This window comes from Sturnus vulgaris, chromosome 3, assembly GCF_052056855.1.
Source record: "Sturnus vulgaris isolate bStuVul1 chromosome 3, bStuVul1.hap1, whole genome shotgun sequence".
NCBI lineage: Eukaryota > Metazoa > Chordata > Aves > Passeriformes > Sturnidae > Sturnus > Sturnus vulgaris.
In genome coordinates this window covers 97,427,551-97,441,637 of record NC_142245.1, presented here as the reverse complement: position 1 = coordinate 97,441,637, position 14,087 = coordinate 97,427,551, and the positions used below count along the sequence as shown (strand labels likewise).

At 37.6% G+C, this 14,087-nt stretch overlaps 1 protein-coding gene across 3 annotated transcripts in view; it reads left to right on the top strand.

The window, feature by feature from the left end:
* Positions 1–14,087, top strand: part of EIPR1 (EARP complex and GARP complex interacting protein 1) — a 76,096-nt gene that overhangs the window by 23,372 nt on the left and 38,637 nt on the right. For 2 of the 3 annotated variants that reach the window (XM_014869549.2, XM_088162375.1), the window contains exon 4: positions 13,815–13,971. In XM_014869549.2, the coding sequence (XP_014725035.1) occupies positions 13,815–13,971 (157 nt within the window). Of the gene's footprint in view, positions 1–7,991; positions 8,307–13,814; positions 13,972–14,087 lie in introns of those variants that run through there. The other variant, XM_088162376.1, reaches the window with a different exon arrangement.

Sequence of the window (14,087 nt, the reverse complement as noted above, 5' to 3'; positions counted from 1 at the left end):
AAAGAATTCAAATTCTTTTTCAAATCTGTGGAAATGTATGTGGAAACTTATTTATTGTCCCAGTTCAAATGTATTTTTAAACTCCTACAAATACAGGTTCTGCACTTCTGTTTCATGTAGGGACATAGAAATCCACCAGAGGGCAAAAGGAAGTGTGATTGGACAAAGCTATTACCTGTAAATTTCTACATGCAGGCAGGCATGTGTGTGGACACATCTTGGTTTTCACTTGGATTTTTTCAAACAAGACAGGTGCCCTGGTGCAGTGGTTATGAAGACTTCATATAGATAGCTAGCATTTGTAGATCCAGAGCATACAAACACAAAGCTGGTGTTTAATTTTGTTGAATATAGTTTAGCTTTAAAATCCATTATTTCAAAACAGTAAATCTGCAATGAGTTATGGCTGTCTGGTACATTGCACTTACACTCAGTGAACTTGTGTATTAATAAAACTTTCTGCAGAGAAAAGTCATCTATAAGGATTCTGGAAATAATGCTGCTGGTGATGTTTCATCTGCTTAGTATTGAAGGCTGCAGGTGACATTTCTGCTTTACTGTAATGAAAGCACTCCGTGTAGGGAAATCATTGGTACAGCCATGGGATATGCTACAGTCATTAAAATTGGCACAGAAGTGGAATGCATCTTTAAATATTCTCTCTTCTCAGTGGTAGTGGTGGGATGTACAGAAGATTTATTCCCATAGTTTGAAGGAAGAAATAAATGTCCTTGGTGTTCTCCTAATGTTCTTTTAATGTTTTTTTCCTAGGAATTCTAGCTGTTATATATAATTTGTGTTACTTTACAAGTAGCTTGTAGTAAGGTTTTAAGTGAAATGGTTGACTATCTGATCCAGGTGATTTAAAAATGCTACACAAGTGATGAATAGCTTGAGAAATTGTTCCATGTTAATTCTGTTCAAATTTGAAGGCCTCTATACCTAGATGTATATTGAGTTCCATCCAAATGAGAGGTAATGTAGCTGTCATATCATAGTCTGTGTTATAATCTTACTTTTGTGTAAGACTGCTGTAGGAGTTAAGCTCAGTGGTGTTTCAGACAGTGTATAAGAGCAGATGCATAGTGAAAAGTGTAAGAACTGGGGGAGCATGGACCATGTGTAGTATAATTAACTTGAAGCCCTGATCCTTGTTATCCCTTGATTTAGGATTTCATCTTTATTTGACAGAGATTATCAGGATAATTGCAACATTTTTGGTACAAAGCAAAAGAGAATGAATGTCAGAAGAGGAAGGAGTGAAAATGACAGAAATTCAAGTATTACAGAATGGTCATGATATTGAAAAGAGTGCTTTAAAAGCAGAAAGTGGATAAAATGCTTCTGAATTAGTGCTGTCACTGAGGGATAATCTCTTGAATTATCAAACTGCTCTCTCTTTCATTGTTAGAAGGTTTAATTTTCTTCCCCTTTTTAACTTTTTTTTCTTTTAGCTTAGAACAAAGTAAGTGTTTTTCTCTAATTTGAAATAGTGTTTTAACTCTTCTTTTCAAATATCAATCTGAACTAATATAAATGACTGCAAGAGAATGTGTTCTTTTGCCATCTCCAGTCAATGCTATTGTTGCGGTAAATAACATTTTGCAGAAACACAAAATATCTTACAGTTTGTATTTAGGTATTCTTGTCCAATGAGTTTGTTACGTAAGTGAAAGTTAGTCTTGCTTTTCCCTGTATTGGACTAGTTTTATATTAGACTTCAAAGTTATTCTCAAATAATGCAAGTGAAGCCAAGTATACTGAGCAAGTTCCTTCTAGTAAATGTTAAGCTATTTTGCAACCTCACTTTTTTTGCGCTTCATATTTTGTGACCTCCTTTCTACCAGGAAAAGATAGACTGCTTTTGTTTTCCATTATCCCATCCTTATTGGAAAGCTGGAGAGGCTGAGGGAGTGTCTCTTGCTTCATACCCTTAAGAGAATGATGAAGAAATAAGAAAAAATCTTTCTTTTTTTTTCCCCCTCTTGCTGAGTAATCTACATCACAATTCCAGTGCTAGTAATATTTTAAATAGTTAGCAAAATGACAATTTTTTTATAAAGTAGCAAATCTTGAGTCACTGTAGTTATCTGATGACATCAGTTCTGTTGCATATTCTCTTATCTTCATGCCCTCATATGAAATATTTAAATGTTAAAATGTTTTGAGGACTACTTGAATTTGAGATTTTTCTCTTGGTTCTGGGTGATAGTTTGCAACCTTAATTCTCTTGTGTGAGGGCTTTTTAGTTTTATGTGTCATCAAACAAGCATCAGTGTTTGACCATTAGACATAAAACTTAGGATGTTTCTGCTACTGCAGCAATTTGAGTGACAAAGCTACAGGAAGTATGAGAATTTGAGGTTAATATCTGTGTCCCTTTTGATATCGTGAAGACTGTTTTGCAGCTCAGCATAGTTTTATGATACTCACTGTGGGTGCACATGCCATCTAGGAGATTAATAGCACTTCTCCACTGTTCCTTAAGCTCAAATTAATGTCACCACAACCTTCAGGGCCTTTTCTGCAGAGCATTGTTGGACTTGGAGGTTCCCGCTGGTTTGTTTCTCCAGCCTGTGTCTGTGCCTTTGCTGTTCCCTGAGGTCATTAATGAAGATGCTGAGCAGTGCTGGCCACACTGCTAGCTCCTGAGACACACCAGTAGTGACTGGCTCCAGGTGACCTTTATGCCACTGATCACAGTCCTTCGAGAATGGCAGTTCTACCAGTTTTGAACCCAACCCTCCTGTGGTTCAGTTTGTCTGTGAGGATGTTATGGACCAAAGGCTTGTTAAAGGTAAATAACATCAACTGCTCTCCCTATTTTTACCAAGCCTGTTTTTAATTTAATTTTCACTGCAGAATGCCATCGTGTTTGTCAGACATGATGTCTCCTTCATAAATCTGTACTGAGTAGTCCCAGTCATGTTATGTTTAGAAATGTTTTTCAGATTCTCTTAATCTGTCACCTTCCTGGGAGCTAAGGCAAGACTAACTAGTTCCTTCTTGCCCATCTTAAATATAAGAATGCCATTTACTCTCTCAAAGTCCTCAGTCCTCTCTCCAGCACCGTGACCTTTCAGAGTTAATTGAAACTGGCCTCATGAATACATTGGCCATTTCTCAATTCTTGTGGATGCATTACTAGGATCCAATTTCTTTAAATATTCCCTAACCTGACTTTACCACGTAGCAGCCTGGGATCCCTCAATCCTGAGGATAGCTGTCACGGCGGGCCCTGGGGCGCTGGTGGATTGCTGCAGCCTTCTAGAGAAGCGTCCTGGCAGGGACGTCCTCCAGGCACAGGCACGTCCTCCGTGCTCGCTCTGGGCAGAGAGTGATTTCAGCTCTCTTGTGAGCTCGCCGCTTCGGCCGGCGTGGGAAGAGATGGGAGCCACGTGTGGTGATCCAGGCGAAGTTTTATTCTTCTTCCTTGAAGGGGTCCCGGGACAAACTGGCTCAAAGGGGGTCTGAGGGAGCAGGGGACAGGGTAGAGCGTTAAACCAATCATCTGAGGGCACAGGGGCGGTACGAGATGGGAAGGGCCAATAGAGTACCACAAATTAACGTAGAACAGGGAGGCATGTTGGGAGTAATTTTTCAGTAACCATGACAAGGAGGGAGTGCCTAAGGTCATTCCCTCCAGGGGAGAGAAGCAGTCTCTTTTGTTGTGGGGCTTTCGGCCTCCACAGATAGCGAAGACCCTTCCGCTAGACGCTGAGCTTATTAAAGTCTTACACAAGGACCAAGACTATAAATATGAAACTCCTCCTCACTGTCAGAAGGTTGTGTTATCCTTTGTTTCATCCTTCTAGCAGACACCAACTGTGTTGCCGCTTGAGTCTAACTTCTAATCCTCAACTATAATTTCTCATTTGAGTTGGGAGCTCCATGCACTCTAGTTGCTGATGTTCATAAAGGGTGATTCTCCCTTCTCACCTTCCTGGTCCATACCTCTAATCCCAGCAGATTTTACACACTAATAAGATTCTGCATTTGAAATAAACATGACGAGTATTTGGTCAGTACTAGCAAAGGAATTGTATCCCATCCCTGAGCTGAAGATTTGACCACCAAGGTATTTCTGGGTTTGTTTCTATTTGGTTATGTTTTCATAATTACTTTTCTTAGATTGTAAGCCTTTTTGGGAAGAGTTATACATCTTTCTCCACCTGAGTTCAATAAAAAAAAATGAATTGGGGTTTCTGTCATGTGAGTGTTTCTGAGATGTAAGCAAATGAGAATGCATAGTTATTAGGAGCCAATTAACAGCATGATATATTGTTTGAATGCCCCTAGTTGAGAAAACTGGTGACTAGCAGAGGGCAAAATTCAGTCTTTCTTTCTCTAGACTTTTTGGATGTGCTAGTTGTTGAAACTAAGAAAAATCCCAACCACAACTTATTTTTCTTGTATTAATACAAATACCTGTCTTATTGTAGCATTTGTAACTGACATAATGAACAGAAAACTGAGTGTATCTCAAAATAACACGTCTAGCTGGTAGTTGTTTATAATTATTTTCTTCCATTAATTACTTTTGCTTGATGTGTGAGCACATCTGGAAGCTGGCTATTCAAATTATCCAGTTAATGTAAAGATACAAGCAGATTATGATTCTGAGGTCTATGCTAGTAATCCCAAGTTATTGGTGGAAAAATTTTGTGTGTCTTGGTTGTGGCCACACATCTGGATTTCTGGTGAGGGGAAGTACCAAATAGAGACCGTGGAAAGCTGATGTAAGGGGTTGTGAACCTACCTTTTCCAGTTGAGCTAGTGGTTAGAACTTGGTTCGTCAAGCTTGAGGCAGCCACCTAAACTGCTCATGTTGGATGCAGTGGCATTTGTCCTGCTTGAGGTAGACTTATTACACAAGTTATATTTGTCTTTGGTACTCCTATGGAGTAGAATGGGAAGGCTTGAGGTTATTTAGATATACTCTTGAATATATAACTGTCTATTAAGGTACATGATTCAATGGGGAGATAAGTGGTCTACAGTTCCCATCAGCTTGTTAAGGAGCAGAGTTTTTAATACTTTATGAAATATCAAGTCAGAATTTAAGTGCATTAGTTTCATTTGACCTTATTTCACTGAGAGCTGCCATGGTTTTGTTGGTGATGAAAGTGAGTTACCTCCATGAGACAATTGTTGCGTGTGGAAAAGTAGCAATGTGGACAACGCTGTTCAGCTCCACTTGCCTTTGTGATGATGGAACCCAATATGTAAATAATCCCTCATTAAGTTTTACTGGGGTACTGTGCAGCTTTCCTCAGCACAGAGTTAAATCTCACAAATTATTTTTATATGGCCAGCCAATACCTTTTTTTGCCTGTGTGGCTCTCACTGTTGCAGCTTTTACATTATTGCAGCCAAATTCTGCCTGAAGAGTATCAGCTCACCAGTATAGCCATGGTTGCAGTTCTTTGCTTGGGCTGCCCCATATGGCAGAGTTCCAGAAGTGCAATCAGTAAATTTTGATCTCCCCTCAAGCAACATATCTGTAGAGTATGCCATCAAAAAAGGCCTGTGCTGAAACATTGTCTCAAATCACCTGGGGATAGCATAAGAATCATCAAACTATACAAAAGTTCAATTTATGCCTTTTCCAATTTGACTGCCTGCTTTCTGCACATTGTCTCCTGTTCTTCTATAGAAATAATGGGTTTACCTATCTCTCCATGTCATACCCCACACCTTTGCAGACCTTAGATCGTTCTATATGTGTTAGTGTGCAGTAGGCATGGCTTTTTAAATCTCCTTGGACATCTGTATATACAATGCACACATATACTAGTACTAGGACAAAGAGTGAGCTGCAGTGTTTCCATGTTTTTCTTTTGTTTGTTCTGTTTTTATTCTTTTTTTTTTTTTTTTAATCAATGTCTGGTTTTGGGTAGCTAAAAAGTGCATTTAAGTAATGGAAAGAAAAATTAAACTGCCTGTAGCTCTTTATTTCTACATGTATCTCACCCTGTGTATATCAGAAAAAATGTAGAATCAAAACTACACAGGCTTTCAGGGTAAAAGATGAAGTTACTAACCCAGAAAACGAATAGTATATTTTCCCCCTCTTTTTTTGCCTATGGAGAACATGATGTTGAATAAATAGAATACCGTTTATTTTTTAATTAATTTATTAAAAAAGCTGAAAGGCATATTCTTTTTTAAAACAAAATAGGCATACCTGAGTAATATGGTTTTTTTTTCTTAATTCTATTAAACTCGAAGAAGGATGCTCACATTGATTGCTAAGGAAGAGTGCTAACTGTTTGTCAGTGGAAGGGAGGAGGGGTCTGGGCATTAGCTGCTTGTTCCTGTCATACCGAGAGCACTAATGGGCACCAGCTGGGCTGTAGCTATAGCAGCTTCACCACTTCAGCCTTGCACAGCACGAGCTGCTGTGGCAATGCTGCAGAAGGGCCTCCTGTGCAGATTTAGGAAGTACACACTTCAGTTGTTGTTCCCTGGGCAACAGAATAACTGCAGACAGCTGGCTTTGCACCACCTGAGCTGATCAAAGAGCAAACCCTGTCAGGCACTGATACTTCAGCTCCTCCAGCTTCAGTGTGAATGTCTGCAGGCAGTGATGTCGGAGGCATTATCATTCAAGTTTCAAGGTTAAACACAGGGGAATGAAGTAGAATGACAGCAAAAAGTAATATGAAAACATCATTCTTGTAGATAGTACAGTCAGGTGTGTATAGCTATTGATGATCAAGAATTAGCTTTAAAATAGTAAATTACTGGTGTACATGTAAAATGTCTTAGAATTATTCAAAGAGAGACTGGGAGGCTAGCAATAATTGGCTTGAATTCTGGGAGAAGGAAGAACAATCAAGGGTGATACATCACGTGTTTCATTAAGAAAGACCATAAAGAATGGTTGAACACAAAGTTTAAAGTGGTATGTAAAATGATATGGCTATGGAGGAAATATCTGGTCTGCTGTAAGCTTCTGACAGGTGGTCTGCAGCAGCATGCTGGGTTTTATTCAGCAGGTGACACCAGAAGCATGAAAGGTGGACGATTGAACAAAGTGAAGTGTAATGTGGTCTGATGTGGATCTGTATAATTGGGATTAAGATCCATTTGAATGTGTCGGATAAGAGTGGAGGGGTGGGAGGGACAGGTGGTAGCGTTTTGTAAATGTCTGTTTAACTCTTTCCTTGTACTTCTTTTATATTATAGTAATATTCACTTAACATTTTGCTTAAGAGGGGTGCTAACTTCTTAAAATACGGTTTTAAACTTTGTTGTGAAATTTAAAGATTATTTGTAATTACTCCTCTTAAAATAAGTTTCTTGTTAATTTGTTTCTAATATCTGTATTTACTTCAAAAGATAGTAGTGTCCCTTTTGGAGGAGCAGCTCCAGTGAGTGAACATGGGTGAGCAATAATACTGACTTCTAGCAAGTCCTAAATGTGCATCTGTCCACATCTGAAAGAGAAAAGTGAGCAGAGTTGGTGTGTTTCTGAATGTGCTCAGTTCTCGTTTGCTGAAACTGCAGAATACTGATTATTATCCACACTTCCATTGAGGGATTGGTTTTTATATTCCATATATTCTTTGGATTTTTTTGTATTTCATCTTTATTTTAGTAATATTTGATGAAAGTCTCTCTAAACTAGTTTCAGGTGGGTTTTTTTGCCTTTTGTTTTGTTAGGGATTTTTTTGGTTTGCCCTGGGGAATAATTAGTCTTCCTTGTTTGGCTATTCTGATTTAATGCATCAGTGGTCCAGATATTAACTGGTTTCTCAGTTAGTTTACTGAGGTTGCACGTTAAGTCCTTTTTAAAGCTGTTATTTATTAAAGAGAATTAATGAAGAAGACTTTATAAACAGATTTTATGATATCTGATGTTCAGTTGCTTTCTTTGTAGTTTTGCAGTCTGTATTGTTTTCTGAAGGAATCTTTATAATAATTCTGAATTACTTAAAATTTTAGGTTCTTCTGTCTAAGTCTGGAAATGTGACAAAGCTCACTTCTTTCATTCTGCAAATCTTCAACTGTAGGAATTGCTGGTGCAAAATCAAGAGCAGTGTGAAGTGCACAGGCCATCTAGCTTAAAAATCTACCAGGTCATAAAAGACACAACAGCAGGAATGACTTTCAGTGTCCCGAAAAACTGTATTGCATCTGGAATCAGCAGTGTTCTTATATCCACAGATTTTCCTTTTTACATCTAGTCCAGAAATGATTGTGTAGTTTTTCAAGAATGTCTGCTGGCTACTGTGTTCCAGCAGCAGCAGTGAAGTGAATTGATTTGTTGTGCATGAAGGAACTCCATCAAGGAGTAACAGGTACTTTTAGTTAACCTTGCAGATCTGTTTCTCTTTGAACTCTGGTTACTAACTTCCTGTTATTTTTTAAATTTCAGGCAGATATTTTTTCACCAGGCTTATTTCTTATAACTTAAGTTGGAGCAATTCTCCAAGGGGAACAGTGTTTGGAGGAAGATAAATGGGATATCCCACCAATCTACAGCTATTACTTTTTTTTCTGTGTTGGAACTACTATTAAAATTGTCATGGAAATAGTCCTCATTGAGAAGTCCTTTTGAGTGCTGCAGGGAAAATTGGTATTGATTGACCATGTTGTGACCCTTTGCAAATTATACACTCTGCATGCAGAGCATTTTCTCACTTGCTCAACTTGTAAAGTAGATACCAAAGATGGCCTCGTGTTCTATAGCCACGATTATCTCTTAGGGTTTGACTGAACTCAACAAAGTTTGAACTCACCAAAGTTGATTTCCTGCATTTGATTACTATACCCTTATTGCTATCAGCTTTGTGTGTTGTTGCTTCCTAATTCAGTGCTGTCAAAGTATGGGATTACTTATGTCTTCCTTAAATTCTGTTTTGCTTGTTTGTATGCCTGGATCATTTCAACAAAACTAGGTAGATGAAACTATGTGCAGTCACTCTACCAGATATTATCTTCTGCCCAGGAGATAATATTGGTGGACTTGGGGAAATAATGCTTAACAGAGGGTTGTTGCAGTTGGAACAAGTACATTTAGCTCCATCCTTAGCTATACCTAGCAAAAGATATACTGAAGATGTATGATGAATTCAATAAGGGATGAGGAGGAACAAATATTTCCCCCTCTTGAATGAGGAAGAACAAATATGACAAGGATTCAATAGTTCATTGTCTCATTTCTGTATCATTTTATGTGAACATTTTTCTTAATACACTCAGTGATAAAACTGCAAAACAACCTTATCTGTTCTCTTCTGCGTTGGTGCTGTGACATAAATAAAAAATCTTGTTTCAATATGAAGTAGGGATGCAAAAGTGGTTTCCAGCTATATAAAGAGTTTTAAGGAAGGCGTAGAAGCACAACATAGAGACACTGTGTTTAGCTTGTTTCTCTTTCTTTTACAGAATAACTGGCATTGCCATTTAAGTATTAGTTTCATGCTTGTCTTTTAGCATTTTAAAGTGATAATATGAAAGCTGGTAGATAAAAACATTATCATTTTATATGTATATGTGCAGTAATGTGATGTGAAGATAGTAATAGATGGGAAAACCTGGAGTTTCTCTTTGCCTGTAGGCATTCTAGCTAAGCAATGGCACTACAGAGGTGGTAGTGAAATAACCTAGTAACACTGGATTTTTAAATTTTAATATGATCACTTGGGAAATAAGGCTATATGGATAATGCCACAAATACTGTATATTGTTAATGAGTGTTTCATGTGGCAGTGGGAAGCTTCTTGTGGGGCTTTGGTTTCTGTGTAGTGAGAGCTCCTGTTTATGTTTATGGATTTCTGTAGGTTTGTAGCTTGTGATTATTAGATTAAGAGAAATTGTGACCCAGAAAAATCTCCACTTCAGCTATCAGAAGAGTGACACTTACACTTAGATTTGCCCTCTCTTTTACAAGAGAGAACATGGTATATTTTAAAAAGTTCTTTATATAAAGGTAAATTAAGCCTTCCTTAAGGCCAGCCATATTTAAAATCACTTCTCGGGGTGTCTGTGGAAATTATATTTTGGTTTCACACATCTGGGAATTAGCCAAGTGTCAGAACTGTTCAAGGAGAATTTCAGCCATGTATCTAATTCCAGAGTTTCTCCAGAGGTTAAAATTAGAATATTTGCAATGCACATACAATTGCTTGAGATGGATGGACATTGAGCAGCTGGAAAGTGGTCTGTTACTTTCCCTGAGCATCATCAAACCCAGCTGAAAGCAGAGGATAATGTCTGTGCTGAGTGTCGAAGTTTTGTGCTTGTTGACTTTTAGTCTTATCCCTTTCTGATGTGCAGTTTGATTTATCCCTCACCAACAGTCCCACTGAAGTAAAACAGGCATGGAACTGCACAAAATTCTGCATATAAAATTCTGCACCAACCTGTATTTCAGTTTTCAAACCACCAAAGTCTTATAGGAGCCTGGATCACATCAAGTCTGGGGGATTTCTCCCTCTGAATAAATACACATACATATACATTTATGCCTCTCTCAGTCTTCAAAATCCCTTACACTTTGGCCTCCTTCAATCTTCAAAATAATGCTTGTTTAGTTGTTTTAGGATTTTCAGTCTGGAAATATGATTGTGCAGGGAACTAGTATTCCAGTTTTAAGAAGCTAAATTGTCATTTCAAGGCTATCTTTAAGACTCTGGTGCTGTGGTAAGAGGAAAATGTCTTGAGACTATGTTTGTCCCCATCTCCCTCCATCTAAAGCCTTTGCTGCACAGAGCAGCAATACTTGGAATTTCAATGTTTTTATGGAATATAAATTTTATGTTGCACTTCTGTCTTTGGTTTTCAGTCTTCCCTCAACTGATTTGGCCTATGTGGAAGTAATTTATTGTTTGTTAAGGATGAGGATTCATATTATATGATGCTTGTGTAACTACACATTTCTCTTGCTTGATAAATCAAGGAGAGCTCAGTACTGCAGAGGTTATTACAGGGATTTATTTCCTTTCTAATATTCCGAAGAAAGTTAAATTTGTTCATTGTATATTTGCAGGTTTGTTGCTTTATGGTTGTGCGTATATGACACATTCTCACTGCTTCTTGAATAGATGCAGGACAAAGAAAATGTTAATACACTTACTCCATGTTTTACCAACCACAGTTTGACATCATTTTGGGACCACCTAGCCATCTACTAGCAAGAAAAGTTGAAACCATAAGAATGTGGTCTACTGTAACTTTTCAGAAAAAAATATGGTGTATGAGGTGATCATGCAAGTTTTACAGGCAGCTTCACAATTATCAGATAATTTTAAGAAAAGTGGATTAACAGCAGATTTTTGTAAATGAAACGAGAAGTCTGAATTGCAACTGAACCAGGATAATGAAACATCAGTGTTAGATATTGCTGTATATGTCATATGTGATAGTAGAAAGGGCCTCTTTGGTTTCTGTATTCAGATATTTGCTGTGTAAGATGGGCTTCATAATCTCATTATACTTACATATATTTTAGTAGGAGTAATTTTAGTTTTATCAAAAGCGAACAATAGTTAAAATCAGTCTCAATCCTTTTCAAAATCTGGCTGCATAAACATGTCTATTTGCTATCTAGCTTGTAAAAACAACAAAAACCTCCCAAAAAAACATTGAAAAAAACCTCCAAACCAAGCAAATCCAAAGCACACCTCTCCATCCCAAAATTACTTCAGAACTGATAGTTGATTCTTCATTTTTAATTATGTCATTGATTGTATTGTAAATTTTAAGAATTTATGTCACCACTGATTACTAGTTGAGGCCTTTTAGGTTAAATTTCAACTAAAAAGAAAATGGTAGTATTTATTAGGCAATTCTTGGGGAAGATAAACCTATCAGTGCATTGAAAAATGTTTTGTGCAGGCTACTTTTTTTAAAAAAAAGTGTTTCCTGAATATTAGGTTTCTTTGTGAAACTTTGTAAAACTTAAAGTTCTCTTAAGACTTGTAGTGCTGTGCTGGAAAGATGACTTGAGGAACATGTAGTTTGTTTTCCATGATTTGCTTTTGTGGTTCTCTGCCATGATCTTGATAATAGTGGAAAAGGTAATGCTTTATATGCGTGGTACAGACCTTTTAGTTATAATCTACCAGAAACTGTTCATTACTGTTCTGTCACATTGAAGTGAAATGTTTGATAAATCTCCCCTTCTTTAGCTATATTGCACTTTAAGTTATTTACTTCATGCATGGTGTAGAAAGCACACTGTGTGTGGGTTTGCCCTTTGCTGAGGAAAGGTAGCCATCCACTGCTGCCTTCTTCTTTTCCTTAGTTGCACATGGATCTATAGTAAACAATTTGCCTGAAATGATTCAGAAATAGCTGTTTAGTTAGCATGTTCTACAATTAGCAAAAGTTCAATTCAGTGTTAATAAATAAGGGATTTTCTATCATCTTTAGATGTATGGTCTCTTTTTACTTTATTCATTGATACTTTATTTTGTATATCCAAATTACTGTAGAACAGTTATGTGCATCATGTATATAATTTATGCGCAGCACAATCTATCGAATATCCAGTGGTTGTATGTTCTGAATTCATATAAAATCCTCCTATCCCTGTTTGTTGTTGTAGAAATGGCCTTTTTTCTTATAGGTTTGACCTAATTACCTTTTTTCTTTCATATGAATGCATTTTAAACATGTCTGCATTCTTGTATTTGGGACTTATTTTTTATCAGTTACTTTTTGTCCTATTCTGTGTTGTTCGGGTGCCTCTTTTTTCATATGGAATATCCAGATTGACCTTTATAATACATTTTTTTTCCTCCATGAGTACCCTTTCAGCCTGAGAAGGCCTTTTCAGTGTCCTTCCTTCCTCTTGAAAACACTCTCATTACAGCTGCTGCCACTTTCCTTTCCACTGATGAAGTTGGTCATGTTTGCTCACGGCTCTGTAATCAGACAGTCTTGACTAGAATCAGCTAAAATGTACTTGGAGATAGAGGCCTCTAAAATGACCTCAGAGCAGAAAATATATCACTCGTTGCTGCTTATCCTCTGGACTTCTCATTCAGCTCATCCTGCAGCTGGCAGTTGCTTCCCGTGGCTGTGGCTGGTTCCTTTGTTCCCTCTGGAGTGGATCTCACCGACCCGTTCATCCTCGGTGAACGTCGGACCAGTGGCTGGAGCAGCGTGAACTTGTGCACTGCTGCTCTGGTCTCCTCCCATTCTGCACTGCTATAAATTGCTATATTGGATGATGGGAAATGCCCTATGTGTACAGACCATATGGTATTTTCTCCTCAATCTACAGTTGCCATGTTTTTCATACATTGTAATACTTTGCTGTATGCATGTAAGTTCAGTTTGTCCTTTGGAAGCTGTTTTTATTTGCTGGGGTTAGAGCTGTGTACTTACACATGAAATCTAATTTTGCAATAAACAGTTACTGGTAGTAAAGGATTTGAGAGAATGCTCTGGATTAAACTGAAGAAAGCTGTTAAAAGTGTTTAAATGATATCTGTATCTTTACTGTTAAGAAATCAAGCAATGTAACTTATGGGTCATTTTCATTAACATCAGTATGAGGAATGAAACTTGGAAAACATGTCCCAAAGAGTTTTCATGAGCACCTAATTTTACTTTTGTTCAGGGAGACACACATTAAATATGTGCTAATTAATGAGTTTTGCAGCAACTTGACTGCTAACTTGAGGTCTGTGTCTGTAGCCATGTTCTGCATTCTTTGAATTCATCTTGGTATAATATTTTTAAATATTTCAAACAGCAGATGTGCATTGCTTATAGATTTGTGTAAATGTTGGTGCAGTGTGTACAAAATACGTCTCCCATACAATGATCTGTTGACATTATTCTCTGTTGCTTAGCTTCAGACACTAAAGTCATGACATGTGCTGCTGTTTGGAGGATGCCGAAGGAATTGGAATCAGGCAGTCATGAATCCCCTGATGATTCATCAAGCAACACTCAAACCCTGGAGCTACTCTGTCACCTTGACAACACAGCCCATGGCAATATGGCCTGGTAGGATTCTGCATATTTTATATTCCTAGAAAAAGCCTAAAGGATAGACCCATGCTGTTAGGTTTGTGCAAATTTATGTTGTAGAAGCTATGCTATGCACTTTAAAAGTATTCTGT